The following is an 18,129-nucleotide window of genomic DNA, read 5'->3' as shown; positions in this document are numbered from 1 at the left end:
CTACCAACTTTATTATATTTGTCATAATTCAACGGCCGCTGCTAAATAAGCTTTTTATCAATTTGGTAGCCGCTACTTTCTATTAAGGTCAAAGCTGCTATTTTCTCAAGAATCGGAAATAAACATGAGAGAAAAGTCGCCTTACTTTACTTCTAATAATTATCTACTGTTAACTGTTGTCTCTTCAAATCAAAACACGCAATGACGAAATTCAAAGACAGCATTATGCGTAAACCTCGTACGTGCACATTTTGATCTCGATTTGGTAAACAGGAAAATTTTACTGACTTCTTTTATGCTTCAAATGTGTTGCAAATGTGTTTTTTGTTTGAGGCGATATGGAAGTGAGCTGAGCAAAGTTCAAAGAATTTATAAGGTACGTGTATGCAGCAGATTGCGGATTTTGCTTGCATCCCTGCGGGGAAAGTGATAAAATCTTTTGGTTCCCTTCCCTGCCACAATATAATTAACCTTGTGTAAACCATGTTTTATTTTGCTACATTGGGGAATCGGTATGAAAATCAGATTTTTGAACGCAGGTGCCAAAAGGAATTTTTATATCTGTTCTTATTCTTGCTCGAAGGACTTTTCTGATTAATTTGTGTTTCAAATTCAAGGTAAGCTAAGGAAAAGGCTTGGGGCAATTTACTTCCCATTTGTTTTGTTGTTGATTCTTGTTGTCTTGGAGCACATGCGCATTGGCAAAAGTCATAGGAGCCAATAGGGGGGTAGGGCATTCAGACCCATGGGGTTTTTAGAGGGTACTTCGGCCTACCATTGACTGAGTATTTTTAATGCAGAATAGATTTTATAATGCAGGGTCAAAATGCAGATACATGTACAAGGCGAATTTACAAATAATACAACTCTGAAAAATTCTACTTGTGTGCCATATGATAGGTAAATGGTGGTTTGCATGATGGAAAGCATGCCTGAAATCACCCTGTATGTGTTGGATCTGATTGATTACCATATTCTGCAAAAAGGTCCAAGTAACATCAAACGTGTTTAAGCAAAACAGTTCAGAGCAATGATGCATAAAGAAATTTTACACCAAATCCACAATGTCTTAATTAAATAAAAACTTAGCAGCCTGGTATTATGCCTTTGTCAATTTGGTCGAATTTTTTCATCCCTGCAAAACATGAAATGCTATTTGCTGCTCATATTCTATTTAGTAATTATTTTTGTTGAAAGATTTTTAATCTTAATAGTTATAAACTTTTTTCTAGCAAAAGCCTTGGCAAATTGAATATTCTAGACCTATTTCTAGAGCCTTATTCTAGACAGTAAAAATGGAAGATGGTATGCAGTTATTTGATTGTATTGTGATATGTGTTATTTCTAGCTGTTTGTTTCTTTTCTTATTTGTTTTCTATACATGAAGATGTATTGTTAGACTATTCATGTTAGCAACTTTCTGGATAACAATAAAGTGTTGATGTTTTTATGGAATTCCTATTTCTTTCTTTTTGGCAAATTTTTAGAGAGCATTTCTGGCTAAAAGTAAGCTTTCAAATAAAGGCACCTTGGATGCAGTTTTTCCTTTGGCATCTTCTTAGAAGCTCTCGCACAACTTGCATGCTTTGCAGTAGCTGTTTTTTCATGGAGGAGAAATGTGCTGTATTTTTGCACAGTACAATATTGGGTCAGTTTTAAAATTATAGTTGCAAAGCATACCGGTGTGCAAGAGCCTTTAGCATCTAGATTGTATAGAGAATGTATTGCTGGTTTTTATTTGGATTAACTCTTTTTGCATGTTTTTTCTGTATTAGTGTAATATTTTTAATTTTAATCCAGTGAGTCTGCTGTCAGATCAAGAAGATTCAGATGAGCAGAAACGCTCATCCAACGGAGAGCACACTGAAAGAATATTCCCATCACATAGAAATGGAAGGTGAGAAGAAGAACTGAATTCAAATATATTGATACCACACCTATCATAGTATTTGACTGAGACAAGAAAAAATTGATCAAATCTAAATTTGTTTGCTCAGAGCAGTCCTTTTCGTTTAGCGCGTGCGATCGCACCCGCACACGCCTGCACACGCGCAAGTTAAATTGCGCGTGCTTTTGACCACACGCGCAAACAGGTGTTTTTGCAGTTTTCTGTTAAAGGGCCTCTCCAGCCAAATTTTGCACTTGCATTTTATTGGCAATTTTTATAAAGAAGTTGAGCCTGCTGATCACGAATTCGTTATTTGTTTTTCGATATTTGTTTACAGTTTGTGAGATATAAGCTCTTGCATTTCGATAATTTAATTGAATTAACCGACAAAAATTTTTGGTTTGGTGACACTGTGACGCAATTTTGACGTCACAGTGTATTTCGGATAGTCTCGCCTCAAACCGAATCGAACGACGGCGATTCGCAAATTGAACATTGCAAGTGATGGTACGTTCAGTTCTGTTCCGCCAGCTTTTAGTTTGAGCATTTCAGACACCAATTCTGAAGCCTTTAGTTGTTCATCGTTTCTGGAGAACAACTGAAGTGAGAATTTCGATTAATGATACGCGAGGGAAGAGCTGGAATAGGAACTGGAACTGGATGCAGTTATCAACGCGTGACCATGAGTCCTTCACGCTTCGGTGGAAGATATACGAAATTCATGGCGAACGAGAGCCGCACATTGTGACGTCAGAATGTCACCAAACTGATTCGGCTTGTGTCGTTTTTTTCTCTCGGAAAGGTGCAACTTTAAAGCCTTACAACTTCTAAACTAATTGGAATTTTTCAAAAACAATGACTTTGTCATAATACACGCACCAGATTTTGACCACAATATGATTTTTCCAATTTTCGGGAGTGATGTTTGGCTTTTGACTGAGTGCTCCATTCAACTTAGCGTCTCGTCTTTCAGCTAAGTCGCCATTAGCATGTTAAGTGTAAAAACTGATTTCCTGTCAAAACGTAATTAGGCCCTGAAAGCAAGTAGCTGTTGGAAACAATTTTTACTTGCTCTTGTAACTTTGGAGAGTTACGACGACTTTTAAAAGATGGCTGCTAAGGGCAACAAAATCTGTTATGTATTGATTAATTGAGTTTTGCTCTTGCACGTATTCGAGTGGCTTTTTCCTTCTTGCTCCTTTTACCAATTTTATCAGGTTTGTACTTCAAATTTTCTTACAAGTGCGATCGCACGCGCAAATTTGTTTACATGTGCGATTTGCCACACACGCGTAATTTTGCTCACGAAAAGGACTGTCAGAGGTTAAGATATTGCAAGGGTTTGCTCAGAGGTTAAGGTCACAGACAACAAATCCAAGGTTTTGTGATATGGAGTGAACAGAGTGTCTTTAATTCCAGATGAACAAATTATGAGGTGTGGTCATATGAGAGAAAGGACCATGACACTACTTGATAAGCATAGCCTAAACCTTCACTCCAAAGCAACATTTGCAACTACAAATATTGTCACTAGCAAATCTTATTTTATCTTACTGTAATTTTTTAAGCTTATGCAGTCAAGGAACAAAGTCTTATAGAACCATTGGGCTAGGATGATTTTTGGGAGCAGGTTTGTCAATTTCCTGCAGGGTTATGACATGATATATTTGACCTAAATAGCTATTGATATCAATGCTGCATCTGAAAGGATAATCATTGTATATCTTTGCTCTATGCAATATTTCCACTTTACAACACCAGGGTTTGTCAAACTTTCATTTTTGCAAACCTTTTTTCTGAGTCTTTACAGGTTTATGACTTCTTTTCTCCAGCATTAAAATGATGTATTTCAGAGGAGAAATTCAAGAAATTTGCATGGTGTTGTGTTATCACATTTAGATTGTGGAAAATTTAGCCCTTAGTATTTTTGATAATCTATTTTACTATTTATAGGATTGGTTGTCTGTTGCCTTTGGCATCATTTATGGCTGCTCTTGGAGGTATCCTTTTTGGATATGATATTGGTGAGTTATTTCTGACCTAAAGTAGATCTGCATTTCAAGAATTTTTCTTCAGTATTGGCTAACTAGAATTCATTGGAATTTTATTGACAGTAAGCTATTTTATATGAATTTATTTGCTTGTTTCAGGCCGATAGTTTTTCCTCTGATGGGCTTGTCTCTGATGAGCTTGTCTCTGCAGCAACAAAAATTGTTTCCACAGGCAGTGCTTAAAATATGATTAAAACATAATATTTGAAGTTCGTGTTTGAGTAATACCCAAATTTGATTCTTTTTTAAATCAAAAGGGGATAAGAAACATTAGTTACTAAAGGGCTTTATTTTGCAACCCAGGGTTTGATCCAGAACTTCTTGAAGTTCTATGGCTAGTTTACAAAGAAAAGGCTTATAATAACAACCCTCATTATGTAATGTTACATTTGCTTTCCTCATATCAGCCTCTAGAAAGTAAAAGATGAACCCCATTGAAATGTTATATGTAGAGTAGTGCATGAAAAAGATACCACTTGTCCTGTTCTGACACTATGCAGATATAGAATTTGGGTTTTAACCTTTCTTGGCTTGTGTTACTATATAGCTTTACCAGTGTTTCCATCATATATCGTTTTGCTGCTTTGTGGAAAAAGTGGTTTGTTTGAATAGGTAACAGCTGCAGCTTTCTCAGTTTACAAGGAAGTCTGAAGAGACAAGGATTTAGATGATACCAGTCCTCACATCTATCTCACATAGCCTCAAATTTTTAGACATGTTCCCTTTGGCTGCCTGTTCATTCTGTAAAAAAGATGTCAGTAAGAAAACCTCAAATGTCACATGTTTCAAATCGACAGAGCCTAGCATAACAAAATTTTCCTGATTTAAGAAGTTTTACTTCTCATGCTCATTGTTTTTCCTGTTTCATTGTGAAAACCACCTCTTGCAGATGCAATTTTTCTAAAGGGTCAATTCTCTATTCAATGCCTAGGGCTATTATAAAATCTATACTTCTTTAAGACTGAGAGAATCTTCTCAAATTGTGGCATTTGTAAACTGTTTAGGCAAGGAAGGCACTCAATTTTTAGTGTTCGTCTATGTTTATTGTCTGCTAGAGGAACATTTGGAAGTGGGGTTGTTAATGCCCTTCAGAGGGCTAATCAGGAGCAAAGATACAAGGGGGGGGGTGAAAATAAACAGAGGAGCAGTTCAGTGGAGGATTTACAGTACCCTGTCAATCAATGAAAGCATCTTGTCTAATATCATTTTCCATCTCAGGGATAATATCTGGTGCGTTGCTGCAGCTCAGGGAATATTTCCATGTCAACTGTCACCAGCAGGAGATGATTGTCACTTCACTGATTATTGGTGGCCTCATTGCTTCTTTAGTTGGAGGTAGTGCTTATCTAATGTTTCGTTGCATAATTAATTATCATTTTGATTATGCATATTTAATAATGCATATATAATTATTCATTATCAACATGAATCATCATATGATGGATAAATTGAATCATAAAAGGAATCAATATATCATAAAGATGCAAACCTTTGTTTATTAATATAAGTTATAAGTTATTGTGAACTGACCATTTTGTAATTATTGATCAAATAATTCTACTCTCTTCAGACTTTGCCTTTATAAAAAGTAACGGTTAAAGTAAAAGCTCCATTCTTTTTTTTTGTTCAAAATTTTATTCAATTAGCAGTAATAGGTGGAAAAACTATGTGCATGCGATAAAGAAGTAGACAAATAGAAAAAAAATACGATTTCTCATTTGTAATTTGCTGGAAGGCCGTTCTTAGGTATGGAAGTACAATCAAAATTACAAAGAAAGGGAATCAAGAGTCTTGCGACCAGGGGTTATGAAATTTCGACTCGTTTAACATTCCGGCCACAAAATTAGCATTAGTATTTCACTTAGTAAATCAATTTTTCGGCCATTCTTTTCGAAATGAAATGATTAACAGCATCTGAACAAGTTTCTTTTATTATCCCCTTTGCAATTGCGCGTTTTTGTGGAAGAATTCCGAGATAATGATTCTCTCAAGAGAAAGACGAGGAATGTAGAAAGAATGAAAGTGAAGAAACGACAAGTGAAAATATAATATAACTCAAAGTTGTTTTTCCTAGGTCAAATAGTGGACCACTTTGGAAGAAGAAGAGCTATAATTTTGAACTCCTTATTTTTCACTGTTGGGGCGATGGTATTAGCATTCTCAAAAGCATACTCAACACTGGTATGTCCATGGCTATTTCATTGCTGTTGAAGGCAAAGACTTTATCGTTTATTTCCAAATTACTATACCCATTGAGATAAACTCGTGAGGGACCCCGCCCTTATTGAGCCAAAACAGTATACGTTCTATGAAAAGTTCCACTTATTCTGCCAGCAAATTATAATTTAGACTTTTTGTCTCTGGTATTTTCTCGACTTGTATTCGAAACTTAACAGAACATAAGTAATCACTGTTCAATAAACATTTATTCGTTCTTGAACTACTATTTGAAATTCATAAACCATTAAACATTACTTAGTTGTTAAAACACATTCAAAGTTTTACGTTCTTTCTTTACGTGATTTGTATGAGTTTAACCTACTCGTGGATGTGTAGATAAGAACGACTCTGAGCTGCCCATGCTTAATGCGAACTAGCCTAACATAAGATTACTGTATTAGATTAGTAACGTAGCATAAGATTACTGTGTTAGATTTGTAACCTAACATAAGATTATTGTGTTAGATTTGTAACGTAATATAAGATTACTGTATTTTTATCCTGATCAGATAATCGGAAGGTTGATGTTGGGCTTTGCTGTTTCTCTGTCTGCCATTGGTGAATGCATTTACATTTCAGAGATTGCACCACCGGTAAGAATTCGTTATCGAAATAACCTCTTCCCCTATCTTCGTTTTGAGTTGACTAATCGCCTTTGAACAGCCAGCCCTAACTCCTGTCACAGCCTGTAACAATATTGCTGGGTTGAAGCCACGGACCGAGATACCGGGGACCAAAAAACTTAAATTGCACAAGTAAAATGCTTCTATTTTGTAAATATTGCTGTTGTCATACTTATTTATCAGTCTTTGGTTGAAGCTTGTTAATCAATCTTGTATCTCAGTCTTTGGTTGAAGCTTAGCTGGCAAAGAAAATGTGTACAACCTCCCACACTATCTTCCGAATACAACCTCTACATCCGAGGCCTTGTAGCCAACAGCAGAAGGACGAGGCTGCAGTTTTACCAGGGGTGGCTCAACAATTCGAAATAAAACTATTTTCTAACAAAGGGTTAATGTAATTCGCAGAATAATTGGATGTCGATAACTGACGAATAAGGGCAGCAATAGGGTCCCTTTGATAGAGAATCATGACTGAAAGAATGATGAAAGCAAAGCAACAAGAATTTGATAAGTGAAATAAAAGTGCCCCTCGAATGAGCCATTTTTCTAAAACGAACGAAAACATGTCTCCAGGGTGCTGATTCAAGGGATTTGTTTAAGTTCAGTATGATGCAATTTATTTATGCGTTTTCGAGGCATTCCGTCACACTATACTTATCAGGGACAGAAATCCATTTGTCAGTTTTGGGTTAGGGCAAAACAAGCAACTTTACTTACAAAGGACAAAATTTACCGACAAAAACGCTGAAATGGGGTTTTGACTGACAATGAAGCAAAAAATGGGGCCCTCGCCCCCTCACAAGGCCAAAATTTCCGAAATTTCTTTCCCTGATACTTAACACCCACGCAAATGCGGGAAATGAATGACTTTCATCTTTTGTATTTAAGGCTCGACGGGGGTTACTTGTAAGCCTGAACGAACTTGGCATTGTTGTTGGGATTCTTCTTGCCTACTTGGTCAACTTTCTTCTGATCCAAAAGGAAAATGGATGGTAAGTATACATTTGCCAACAAAACCTGCTATTTGTTTACTCTTTATCCAAAACAGCTACTCAGAGATCAAATTGAATTTCGTGACATTTCGAAATTAACTCAAAAATCTAATTTATGCAGTCGTATCTACGCGAAAATCTTATGTAAAAATCGGCTTTCAGCTGTCCTTGACGCAAAAATCTTACCTGCTCAACTTTTCTATTCGTCATGTTCTTCCGCAAAATTCTTAACGTAGAAAGTTTGAAGTTTATATCGCCTTGGGTAAAGCATTAAAGTAATCAGCTTATTGAAGTAATCACAAGGTGTTTTTATTTTGCATTCATATAAAAATTCAAAATTTTGATTCATTTTTTTTGCTTGCTTCAGGATACCTCGGCGATTTTAATGAAGCTAATGATAGAGGCCTCTTTCTCCTCAATAAACATATCTTTGTTTTCAAATAGGCGCATTATGTTTGGTCTCTCAGCTATACCTGCGCTGCTCCAGGGCCTGGGTATGATGTTTCTCCCGTCAAGCCCAAGATGGCTGGTATCAATGCAAAACATACAGGAGGCAAGGATTTCAAATTTCTTTTTTTAGAAATTTATATTTTGAAGGGCAGGACTGAATGACAATGTTTGAAATCTTGAGAATGAGATGGGCTGTGATTGTAATTAATGTGAAAATATTTGAAAATTGATTTTATCTTCCAAACAATCTTTTGGTGGTACAAAACTTGAAAATGGCTTTGAAAAAGCAAACATTTGAGTAAACTAAAGCTTTTCGTCTGACACTCTTCAGAGTTTAAAACGTCAGAACATAGATCGAAAACTCTACGCTAGGAAATATATATACCCAGATTAGATAGACTAAAATAAACAGACTATTGTGACACAACTCTGAGTTTCATGTGTAAACAATCATCAGGTGTATAAAAGAACACAAGCTAACGGCAAGCAAGATATAACGGTGAAAACGAATAATCGAACACAATCAAACGAAGTTAATTGTGCAGAGTGATAAATCATAACAACTACATTCTAAGATCGAAAATTGCTAATCAAAAGTTTGTTTTGGTGTCTACATTGGCTTATAAATTCTGTTCTATTATTAAGTATTTTATTGTCCCCTAAAGATTGAATTATATAAAATTTTTCTGTCAGGCATAATTTACAAAAGTTGCTTCTAGCTGTGCTTTTTATTTTTTTTATTCTTTTTATTCTGTGTTTTTATACCCAGATTATATATTTCTTTATACATGAGAACTGAGAAGGGTTTTTACCCAATTACTTATTTCAGCTTCCTTCATTTGCCCCAAGAACTTTCCTTACCCCTGTTCATTGTTACCCCCGGACACAGATTCGTGTTTTGTAGTAAAATATATAAATAGTCCTTGCAGTGATTATTTAAACCAAAAAATATTAGAATCTGTAATCAGTGTACAAAACCTGTACCTATTTATTTATTTTGTCGTTGCTTCGTAGATTTTACTCTTCTCCCTTGCAGTGTTGATCGAACCGATCTCTACTTACTCGTTTTTTCTTGACAGCTTTTTCGGGGCTGCTTGTATCCACTGTCAGGGTTAATGCCCCAAGATATTGCCATTACAAAGCTTTCTGTCAACAAATATTTCATTTCAAAAATTTTAGGCCAGACTTGTGGTTGCTAAACTTTGGCCTAGCTGTGATGTAGACCATGAAATACAACGCATGAAGGCTTCTTTGAAAACTGAAAAGGTAACATAAAAACTTCGTCCTTCTAAATACTCTTATTCAAGGACGTGAAGCTCAGAATTGCCTTCTAGAACATTTCTTTTCTACATAATTAAGTGCGTACTGCTCTATACGGCAAAAATCACTTTAGAACATACCAATAAACAGAATCTTCATTAAATAACTCTTCATTTAATAACTCTTCATTAAATTTCTTTATCCTTGAGATCTGGAGGGTTGTTGATACTAAAATCATTGCTCGCTGCTATCAATTTTTTGATGCTGAATTTTGTATCTTTTATGGTAGGAGTACAAAATAACAGATCTTTTTAGCAAGAAAGAAAACATGAGGCTGCGAATGGTCATAGGGTGTGGAGTGGTGTTTTTCCAGCAGGTATGAATTACAGTAAATCCCTGCATATACGAACCTACAAAAATAAGAACCTAGAGGCTGTTTTCCTAAATTATGCACCTTGTAATAAAGAACCTGTTTCAGTGTGATAAAATTTAAAAGGTTCTTATCCCAAGGGCAAAAAATAGGGTTTTCAAAGGTCCTTATTTACTCCCAGATTTTTAAAGATGAGGTAGAATCACAATCGGTAAAAAAATGTTCAGTTGTGCATTTTCAGCATTTTATACACTTTAGCGAAAGAGAACTTTAAAATCACTTTGACTTTTTAACATAATTATATATAGCAAAATCCAATATGCTGAAAAATGAAATAAAAGCATTAGAATTCATAATTTTCAATTCCTGAGGAGGTATGAGATCATCTCCAGATCCATCCACTGTCATAGGCAGCCAGTGTGCTCAAATGTCTTCCTGTAAATATCTTTGTAATGTTGCATTAATAACATTGCCAAAAGGAAAAAACAGGGTTGAATGCATCTCTTGATAATGAATCCTAAAATTTTAGATAAGGATCCTGCGAATAAGAGCCTTCATACCCTGAAATTAATCCAAGTACCTTTCCAATAAGAACCTACTTCAGCCTGAACCTCAAAAAAGTAGGTTCTTATATGCGGGGATTTACTGTACCAACAGTACTAGTTTTTAGCTTGGAATTTCAGTCTTAAAATTGAAGTTGAGGTCCTAAACGTTTCATCAGCATTAATGTATGTTGGGCGGTACAACTTAAAACAGAAAATGTAAATCTAGGATCTGTGCTTATTGGAAAACAGATTTTACACAAGTAAATAGTTAGTTATGAATTCAAATCAAAGTCATTGTATTTTGCAACCGTTCTCAAAACCTAATTCTCACTTCAGATTGTTATCTATCAACAACCTATGCACCATATTTATTGGCTACACCCTTTTGTCCAGTTCAGTGTTCCTGTTTGTCCAATATCATGTAATTTTTAAGAGGGGAAGGGATCGATGTAAGATCTGTCCTTCTTGTATTCCGAGTTGGTGCTGAATAAATTTGTCAGCAGTGAAAAAATTGTAACTAGATAAAGCTGAGAAACGACAACTGCGAAACATATCTCCAAACTCTTTTCCTGTTATTTCAATAACCATTTAAAATTGTTTGTTCGAAGCTTTTTGTGCCAACCTTTCTTGTTGGTAGCAGTTAAACCGTATCGTGTACCATAACCAGCCATTTTGACAAACTTTTGTTTTACAGATAACTGGCCAGCCTACCGTTTTGTATTATGCTCCTGCGGTGTTTCAGTCACTTGGTTTCAAATCTAGCTCCTCCGCAACGCTGGCAACTGTTGGTCTTGGGGTTGTCAAGGTACTATTTTTACTATATCAAGTTCTACCATACAACTAACACTACATAGGAAATTTAGAACAAGATTTCATCTAGCTACAATCGTGCAAAGTTTGTATTATTGGATTTTCACGCAAGATGTCTATTTAGCCTGTAAAAGGCACGCTATTTGGTGTACAGTCCACTGCTGATCGCATTAAAGCTAATACTTGAAGTAGCAGCTTAGAATCGTTCTGTTCTATACATCAAGTAGCGTGCACAGCTCTGCTTATACGGCAACGAACACTTTGTAACAGACTGGTAAACAGTAATTTTCATTAGCTTAGAAGATTTACCTAGCAAACCAAGAAAAGTTGAATTAAGGAAACCATATTTATTTTTTTATTCATTTCGTTCGAAAAATCAAACTTGAATTACAAAAAGTCAATCATCTTTATCTGGCAGGGTTTTGAAAAAATAACAATATTTTTCAGAATTCTCTTCCAGATGAACACCAGTGTGAGCCTAGATTCACCTCACAGTTTCTGATTTCCATTTAAAGTACTTCAACAATGAGATTAGATTGGTACTTGTTTTAAGCAGGATAATTTTGCTCATTGTAAACGAAATGTATCCTTAAAGACTGGCGCTCGAGAAAAATGCAATTTAAAAGAATTAATAACCCTGACGTTTGATAAAAAATGCCAGGCAATCTGCATGACCAATCACTTGCAAACATTCTGCATAGACTAATTTCCTTCTGTCTAGACTTTTAGCATAGGAAGGCAATTTTAAACATAACTTTATATATTTTCCAGGCTTTAAAAACTTTAAGGCTTTGCTACCTCTCTTTTAGGTTGTTTTTACGACTTTCACTCTAATCAACGTCGATAAACTTGGTGAGCAATTTTTTTAGCCTGATGATAACATTTCAGGTGATGGTTTAACAGCTTTTATATCATCTCAAAAAGCCAACATAGGGCTGAGTAAATGCTGCGAAGCCAGGGAGCATTAGACTTACTCCGTGAGCCTCTGTTTTGCTACAGCCTCACTTCACAGACGCTACAAGAGAGGCTGTTTCAGAGTAGGGAGCATTACCTTGCATCCTGTAAAACGAACAACTTTCACAATATTAACTTTTTGAGTTATGCAAGTCAAAGAATATCACCTACTTGTTAGCTTAGCTTGTATTGTCCTAGTTTGCAAGGATTATCATTTTGTTCTTTGTTTAATGTTAATTTTATGCTTCCAAAACTGACTCTGTGTATATTACAGAAATAGGTCGAAAAATAGAGACTTAAAAAACTGAACTGAAACATTGTCTTACTGTTTCTGCAAGAGGATCCAGCCGACTATGGTGATTAGCTCTACCCATTTGTCAACGAATGCTCAGCCCATGCACCTCAGTAAATAACATCCTATTATTTGCTTATGTTTTTTATATTAAAATTTTCCTTCTATCGGTTGCTCGTAAAGCATTCCACTTTTTATATTCATAGGTCGTCGCCTTCTTCTTCTCCTGGGTGTCGGAATAATGACAGTGAGTTTGATGACCCTCAGTTGTGTCACCATCTCAGTCCATGATTTACAGACTCGGAATCCATGTGACAAAAAAGTTATTGGTGCGGGACATACCTACATCAGTGACCCAGCGTATGACCTCAAAAATCACTGCCATGACGTAAAAACTAAAAACTCAACTAATACTACAACGTTGACAAGGGACAGTGTTAAAAACCTCAGCCTTCGCTCCGTAAAAAGTACAGGTATCCCCAGGCCTAAAAGCAAAATGGTAAAGCTGCTAAACTGCACAATGAAGCATAAACATTTTTCGGCCAAGGAATCGAAGGAGCTACATCACCACTCACCAGCTTTGAAGTATGTCTGTCTCATATCGCTAATGGTTTTTGTTGCCGGCTATGCAATTGGATATGGGCCAAGTAAGTATATACTATCGCTGTTTAATTTGCTTGTGAGACGGGTAAGTGTACAATGATGGGTATGTTTAGAAACCTTACTGATAATGCTCTTTGTACGAATGTGACGGCGTTTCCTCTCTCTGGGTAGCGGCGATTAAATTTTTACTTTGCTATAGGTACATCTGTTGCTGGACGGAGCTACCCATCAACAAACTCATTTTCGCTGAAATTCATTGAAATATCTATATATTAAAAAAAGAACAATTCAGTACAAGTAAAATGTGAAGAAACAACATTGAGTTCTCATCAAATCACCAAAGCCAACTAATAACCAAACAAGTAGTAGATGACTATTCATCTTTAATGATTTTTCTTATAATATTGATCAGGCTATGAGAAACCCTTTTTGGTATTGTATTTAGCTTGGCTATTAATTATTTGACCTGCCTCAATTTGAATCTTAAGTATGATTGTCATAAATAGCAGGATTGATTTAGTATTTTAGTTGATCGAAGGCAACATTTGTTGTTTTTGTCAACCTCGTCTTCGTACCGTAAACGCTTCAATACGAGGTATACACATCCGTAAATTATTCGTGCAAAAAAAGTTGCATTATGTATTGACACTTCAAATGCCCCTAAATGAAAGCGCACTGTGATCTATAAACCTCATTTCAACCAGCCTGAGATAATTCATTTTGATTACTGGACTTTATTTAGGCTGGGCCAAACGCTTCCTGTTTCATGTGTTTGTTCTTTGACATGGATAGCATACCTTCCTCAAGAACATTCGGTCTGGAAAATATCAATTGCAATGTTAATATTTGTTTTCCAGTGTCCTGGCTGATTCTTACTGAAATATTTCCTGTTGGTGTAAAAGGCAGAGCAGTGGCAGCAGCGACAGTATTCAATTGGGGAACAAATATTCTTATATCGATGACGTTCTTGGAAGTGATAGGTATGTCTAGGAACCTTACTGATAATGCTCTTTGTACGAATATGACGGCCTTTTCCTCTCTCTGGGTAGCGGCGATGCAATTTGTACTTTCCCATAGGCAAGAGTACATCTCTTGCTGGACGGAGCTACCCATCATGCAACTCATTTTCAGATTCATTGAAATATCTATATGTTAAAGAAAAGAACAAATCAGTACAAGTAAAATGTGAAGAAACAACATTAAGTTTTCATCTGTCCATGACGTAGGTACAGCTGGATGTAAACGCCCTAACACTCCAAAGGCCGTATGGACTTTATTTTTTCTTGTAGTTAATGGAGCTGTAGTTTCCTATCACAGGCATAATGAAACACTTATATGTAATGCTGATAACGGAGCCTCCCCTCTCCTCCCCAACACCTCGCTCCAACTACCTTGATTCATGATCCAAGTATCCAGTACTGGTAGAAAATAAACTTTTATTGTTTTTTCCCTTTTGATAATTTAATTCAGTGGCGGACACCTGGGGGCGATGGGGGACAATATTTTGGAGGACAATGGTATTTTGTTCTAAAAAAGATGGGAAAATGTGACGTCATCTTATCAAAACAGTAGCCTTGCCCTCCCTCCCCAATATTTAACCATTTGTCCGCCCGTGATTTATTTCTAAAAGAAGGTTTATCAATGACTTTCATGGTTTTTATACTCAAGTGAATTTAGGCCAATTCGCCAACGGTTACGGTTCTGCTCAGCTTGTGTTTTTTTTGTTTTTACAGGCTCACTAGGACCCTCCATCACATTTATGATTTATTCAGTTCTCGGTTTCTTTGCAATGATCTTCGTTTATGGATTCGTTCCCGAGACGAAATGCAGAAGCCTTGAGCAAATATCTGACGAACTCAGTAAGAGGTAAGTGTTTGTTCAACGACGCTTATTTGGATGGCCAGTAGGTTTTGACACTGGGGTGATGTTCGAAGAAAGCAGCGAAAACTTCCTACTTTCCCGTTACTTTGCTGAAAGGAATATCCTGCGTTAAAACGCGGGTTTCTTCATGTCCCATCTGACTATATCCCACCAGTCAGCTGTTCAGAGTTAAGAATAGGCTTTTCATCCCGTTTATGATCGAGTAAGCAATGCGAATAAGCCATACATTGCCGATTGGATACGTAACAACAGGTCTTTTGTATAGTCCAACCAATGTTAAATTTAAATGGCCAGCGAAATTCGTCGGGACGTACTGCCTTTTAAGCCTTTCGTTGAACTTCAAGATTAAAGGTAAAAACAGTGCCATTTCGCTACATAATCTGAGGTCAGCAATTAACGTGGGAATGATGTTAAATAAATGGGAGGGGGTCATGGCCAAGTCTAAAGTTAAATAAACGGGAGTCTGAAGAAAAAGTATCGTTGAAATTTGATATTTTAGTCGGAAATTTTCGTCGATGGAACAGGGAGGTTGGAATAAGGAATGGGGGTTGTAAAAAATCTTAAAGTTGTTAACGGAGGCCTGTTTTTTACCGATCTCGGAGCACTTCAAGTACTCATTGCCTTATATAATGCTTATAATCTTTGTTTTCGAATGCAGATCAAGCTTCTGTCTTGGCAAAACACATTGCTTTCAGAGACCATCTCGCGGTCATCTCAGTATAATCGAGGATGCAGAACAGATTGATACACGAATGTGAGTGATCGATGTTCAAGTTGGTGGTACAACATGCAGCTTGTACTTTCATAGCAAGCACTCGCAGATTTGAGTTAGCCAGTTGGTTGGTCAAATGTGCCAATTGTTATCATCAAAAATGATAAGCAGTCAAAGTATTAGATGAAACATGCGACACAAAAGTTCCTAGATTTGCTATCTAAGTTACCTGTGCGAACTTAATAGTTGTCCTGAGATAGCCATGCCTTGCAGTTTGCTAGATTATCTGTCACAGTATTTGGTGCAGCAAAAGTTTCTAGATAGCTGTATCTTGCATCTTAGCAGACTTGTTGTTGCTCATGCGAGAGATAACCGTGCTTTGCAGTTTCATAGACTTGCTGTTGTTCAAGGTATATGTGTAAACTTGGAGGAGCGTATTTCACCAAAACTATATCTTGCATCTAAGTTTACCTTGCATCTTGGATGATTATTTGCTGTCCAAGTAATTGGATGACCCATTCCGAGGGGCAAATAACTCCACGAAAATCTCGTTCCCCTTTGGTTGCAATCCTTTTGTTTTAACTAAAGTCCATCCAATTGCAATTTGTCCTCCCTTTCTATACTTTCTGCATCACATACCATTAGAAGAGAGACCAACAAGGATCCTTTTTTGGGGACATTTACCTGAATTTTTATCAAGTTTATTGGGTCGTATCGATTATCCGGTGTAAGATTTAATGCAATAGTTACAGTGTTGTTCGCTAGAGAGCATCGTTTGACAAATAGTCGTTTTTTATACACCAATACAATGCAGTCTGGTTGCCATTTGGATTTGAGTAAAGAGCTAGAATTTTCAGGCTTCAGCTGATAGGCAGGAGTTCCTTTGTTGCCTAATTTCTATTCTGTGGTTGCATGTCAAAGAAAAAGGCTACCCGATGTTTTGTAATAGAAGACGACCTGAGACAACGACCTCGAGTTTATAATGAAATTTCAAGTAGTAGAAGGTAGACTGCAGTCTCCTTACCACAATTTTTAAGATTTTAGAAAAGATTGTAAAGTTTTTAGGGTTGTTTTTTTCAGCTTTTGGACTGTAAAAGGCCAGTATAATGGGGTTACCTTTCATCACAGTTTTAGTTTAAATAGGGATGGATTTACATTACATTCAATTATCAGATAAGAAAAGATGTACAGATTGGGGTTTTAGTTAGTATTTTCATAGACGTAGGAACAGGGAGCACAGGGGTAAAGACTTTCCAGAAATAGAACTAAAATACCTATTTGCAGTTCACGGAGATGCCCTTTTTGCCTACGTATGCCCTCTATGTTTTGAAATGCTTCCTACGTGTATGGGTATTTTGTATATATGTAGATGAGCTGTAAAGTTGTTTTGTATTTCACAGCTATGAGAATGTTGGTTTCCATTCTTGTTGTTGTTTTGAGAATTCTTTCTTTCCAAGCTCATTTGACACCTAATTTAATGCAATCGTTTATTCTAACGCTCTCAGTTAGAGTTTTTTGGTGTCAGATATATCTAAATACATCTTATATACGAAGATACAGAGGCTTCTTTGCCGAAGTGTAATAAGGCTTGAGTAGTGAGAGATCAACAGCGAGAGATAGCGTGCAACTCATAATGAGAATCATTATGAACTGACTAATGATTCTGAACAGCGATTGCAATATATACAAGCAGGAAGAATATCAAAGCATGATTAACATAATTTAGTATCTAGGTTCCAGTCTTATTGCAAGGGCCGGGGGAGGGAAGGGGGTAACTTCAATATGCACTTGTACGAAATTTTTTGGGGTATCATTTTTTAAGAAGAAAACAGATGTTGGGGTATAGATTTAGGTAAAATCAAACATAGTCATAAATTTTAGGGTTGATTTTAAGCATGACGTTAAATTTTGGGAAATCATTTTTATAAGAAAGGTAATATGTTTTCATTTACTTGATTGATTTGTTGGATTTTTGCAAATTTTAATGAAATTCAAGGGTACGCATTTCATATTTTATTTAATTTCTGGGATAGGGCTTTTAGATAATTTATAAATTTTAGAGTATGTTTTCATATTTCAAAAAGGCACAGCCCCGTCCTCTGCCAATTGAAAATTATATTATGCACACATATATAATTAACTATTAAATAAATTACATTAAATAAATGAATAATTAAACAATTAAATCGGGTGCATTTGGTCGTAGTACATAGTAAACTAAAACTAAAGCAAATCTGTTTGCATTAAAAGCTGTCAACACCTAAGTAAAAGAGTGAAATTGTTAGAGTTGTCTTAAGTCATCAGACAGATGTAGGGCTATGACCTATAACCTAAGTTATTTTGGTACCCCTGTGTACTTACGTCAAACTTATTATTAGCTTTTATCGCGTATGTTCAAATGAGTAATGTGAATCCCAGTATTCAAATTATTAGATTATTCTTTTACAACGTTCAAGTCAAAGACATGTAACTTTTAAG

At 36.1% G+C, this 18,129-nt stretch overlaps 1 protein-coding gene across 1 annotated transcript; it reads left to right on the top strand.

The window, feature by feature from the left end:
- Positions 1 to 239: 239 nt before the first annotated feature.
- On the top strand, positions 240 to 17,070 carry LOC135688711 (solute carrier family 2, facilitated glucose transporter member 12). The gene is made up of 17 exons (XM_065205669.2): positions 240 to 376; positions 1,233 to 1,305; positions 1,801 to 1,897; positions 3,842 to 3,912; positions 5,158 to 5,274; positions 6,014 to 6,120; positions 6,669 to 6,752; positions 7,671 to 7,774; positions 8,219 to 8,327; positions 9,404 to 9,490; positions 9,774 to 9,860; positions 11,094 to 11,204; positions 12,019 to 12,061; positions 12,662 to 13,102; positions 13,916 to 14,038; positions 14,792 to 14,924; positions 15,598 to 17,070. The coding sequence occupies exons 2-17, from the start codon at positions 1,296 to 1,298 to the stop codon at positions 15,695 to 15,697; spliced, it is 1,824 nt and encodes a 607-aa protein (XP_065061741.2). The 5' UTR covers positions 240 to 376; positions 1,233 to 1,295; the 3' UTR covers positions 15,698 to 17,070.
- The last annotated feature ends 1,059 nt before the right edge of the window (positions 17,071 to 18,129 follow it).

Source organism: Rhopilema esculentum, chromosome 9 (genome assembly GCF_057945365.1).
Source record: "Rhopilema esculentum isolate cy_ngs chromosome 9, ASM5794536v1, whole genome shotgun sequence".
Lineage (NCBI taxonomy): Eukaryota > Metazoa > Cnidaria > Scyphozoa > Rhizostomeae > Rhizostomatidae > Rhopilema > Rhopilema esculentum.
The sequence above is the reverse complement of the archived record's forward strand: the minus strand, read 5'-3'. Positions and strand labels throughout refer to the sequence as shown.

What these genes read in the sequence shown, in the direction of transcription:
- LOC135688711 (XM_065205669.2), top strand. An exon ending in TTTCAGAGATTGCACCACCG is followed by an intron (nt 6,753 to 7,670) that starts GTAAGAATTCGT and finishes TTTGTATTTAAG; the next exon opens with GCTCGACGGGGGTTACTTGT. An exon ending in TGCAATTGGATATGGGCCAA is followed by an intron (nt 13,103 to 13,915) that starts GTAAGTATATAC and finishes TTTGTTTTCCAG; the next exon opens with TGTCCTGGCTGATTCTTACT.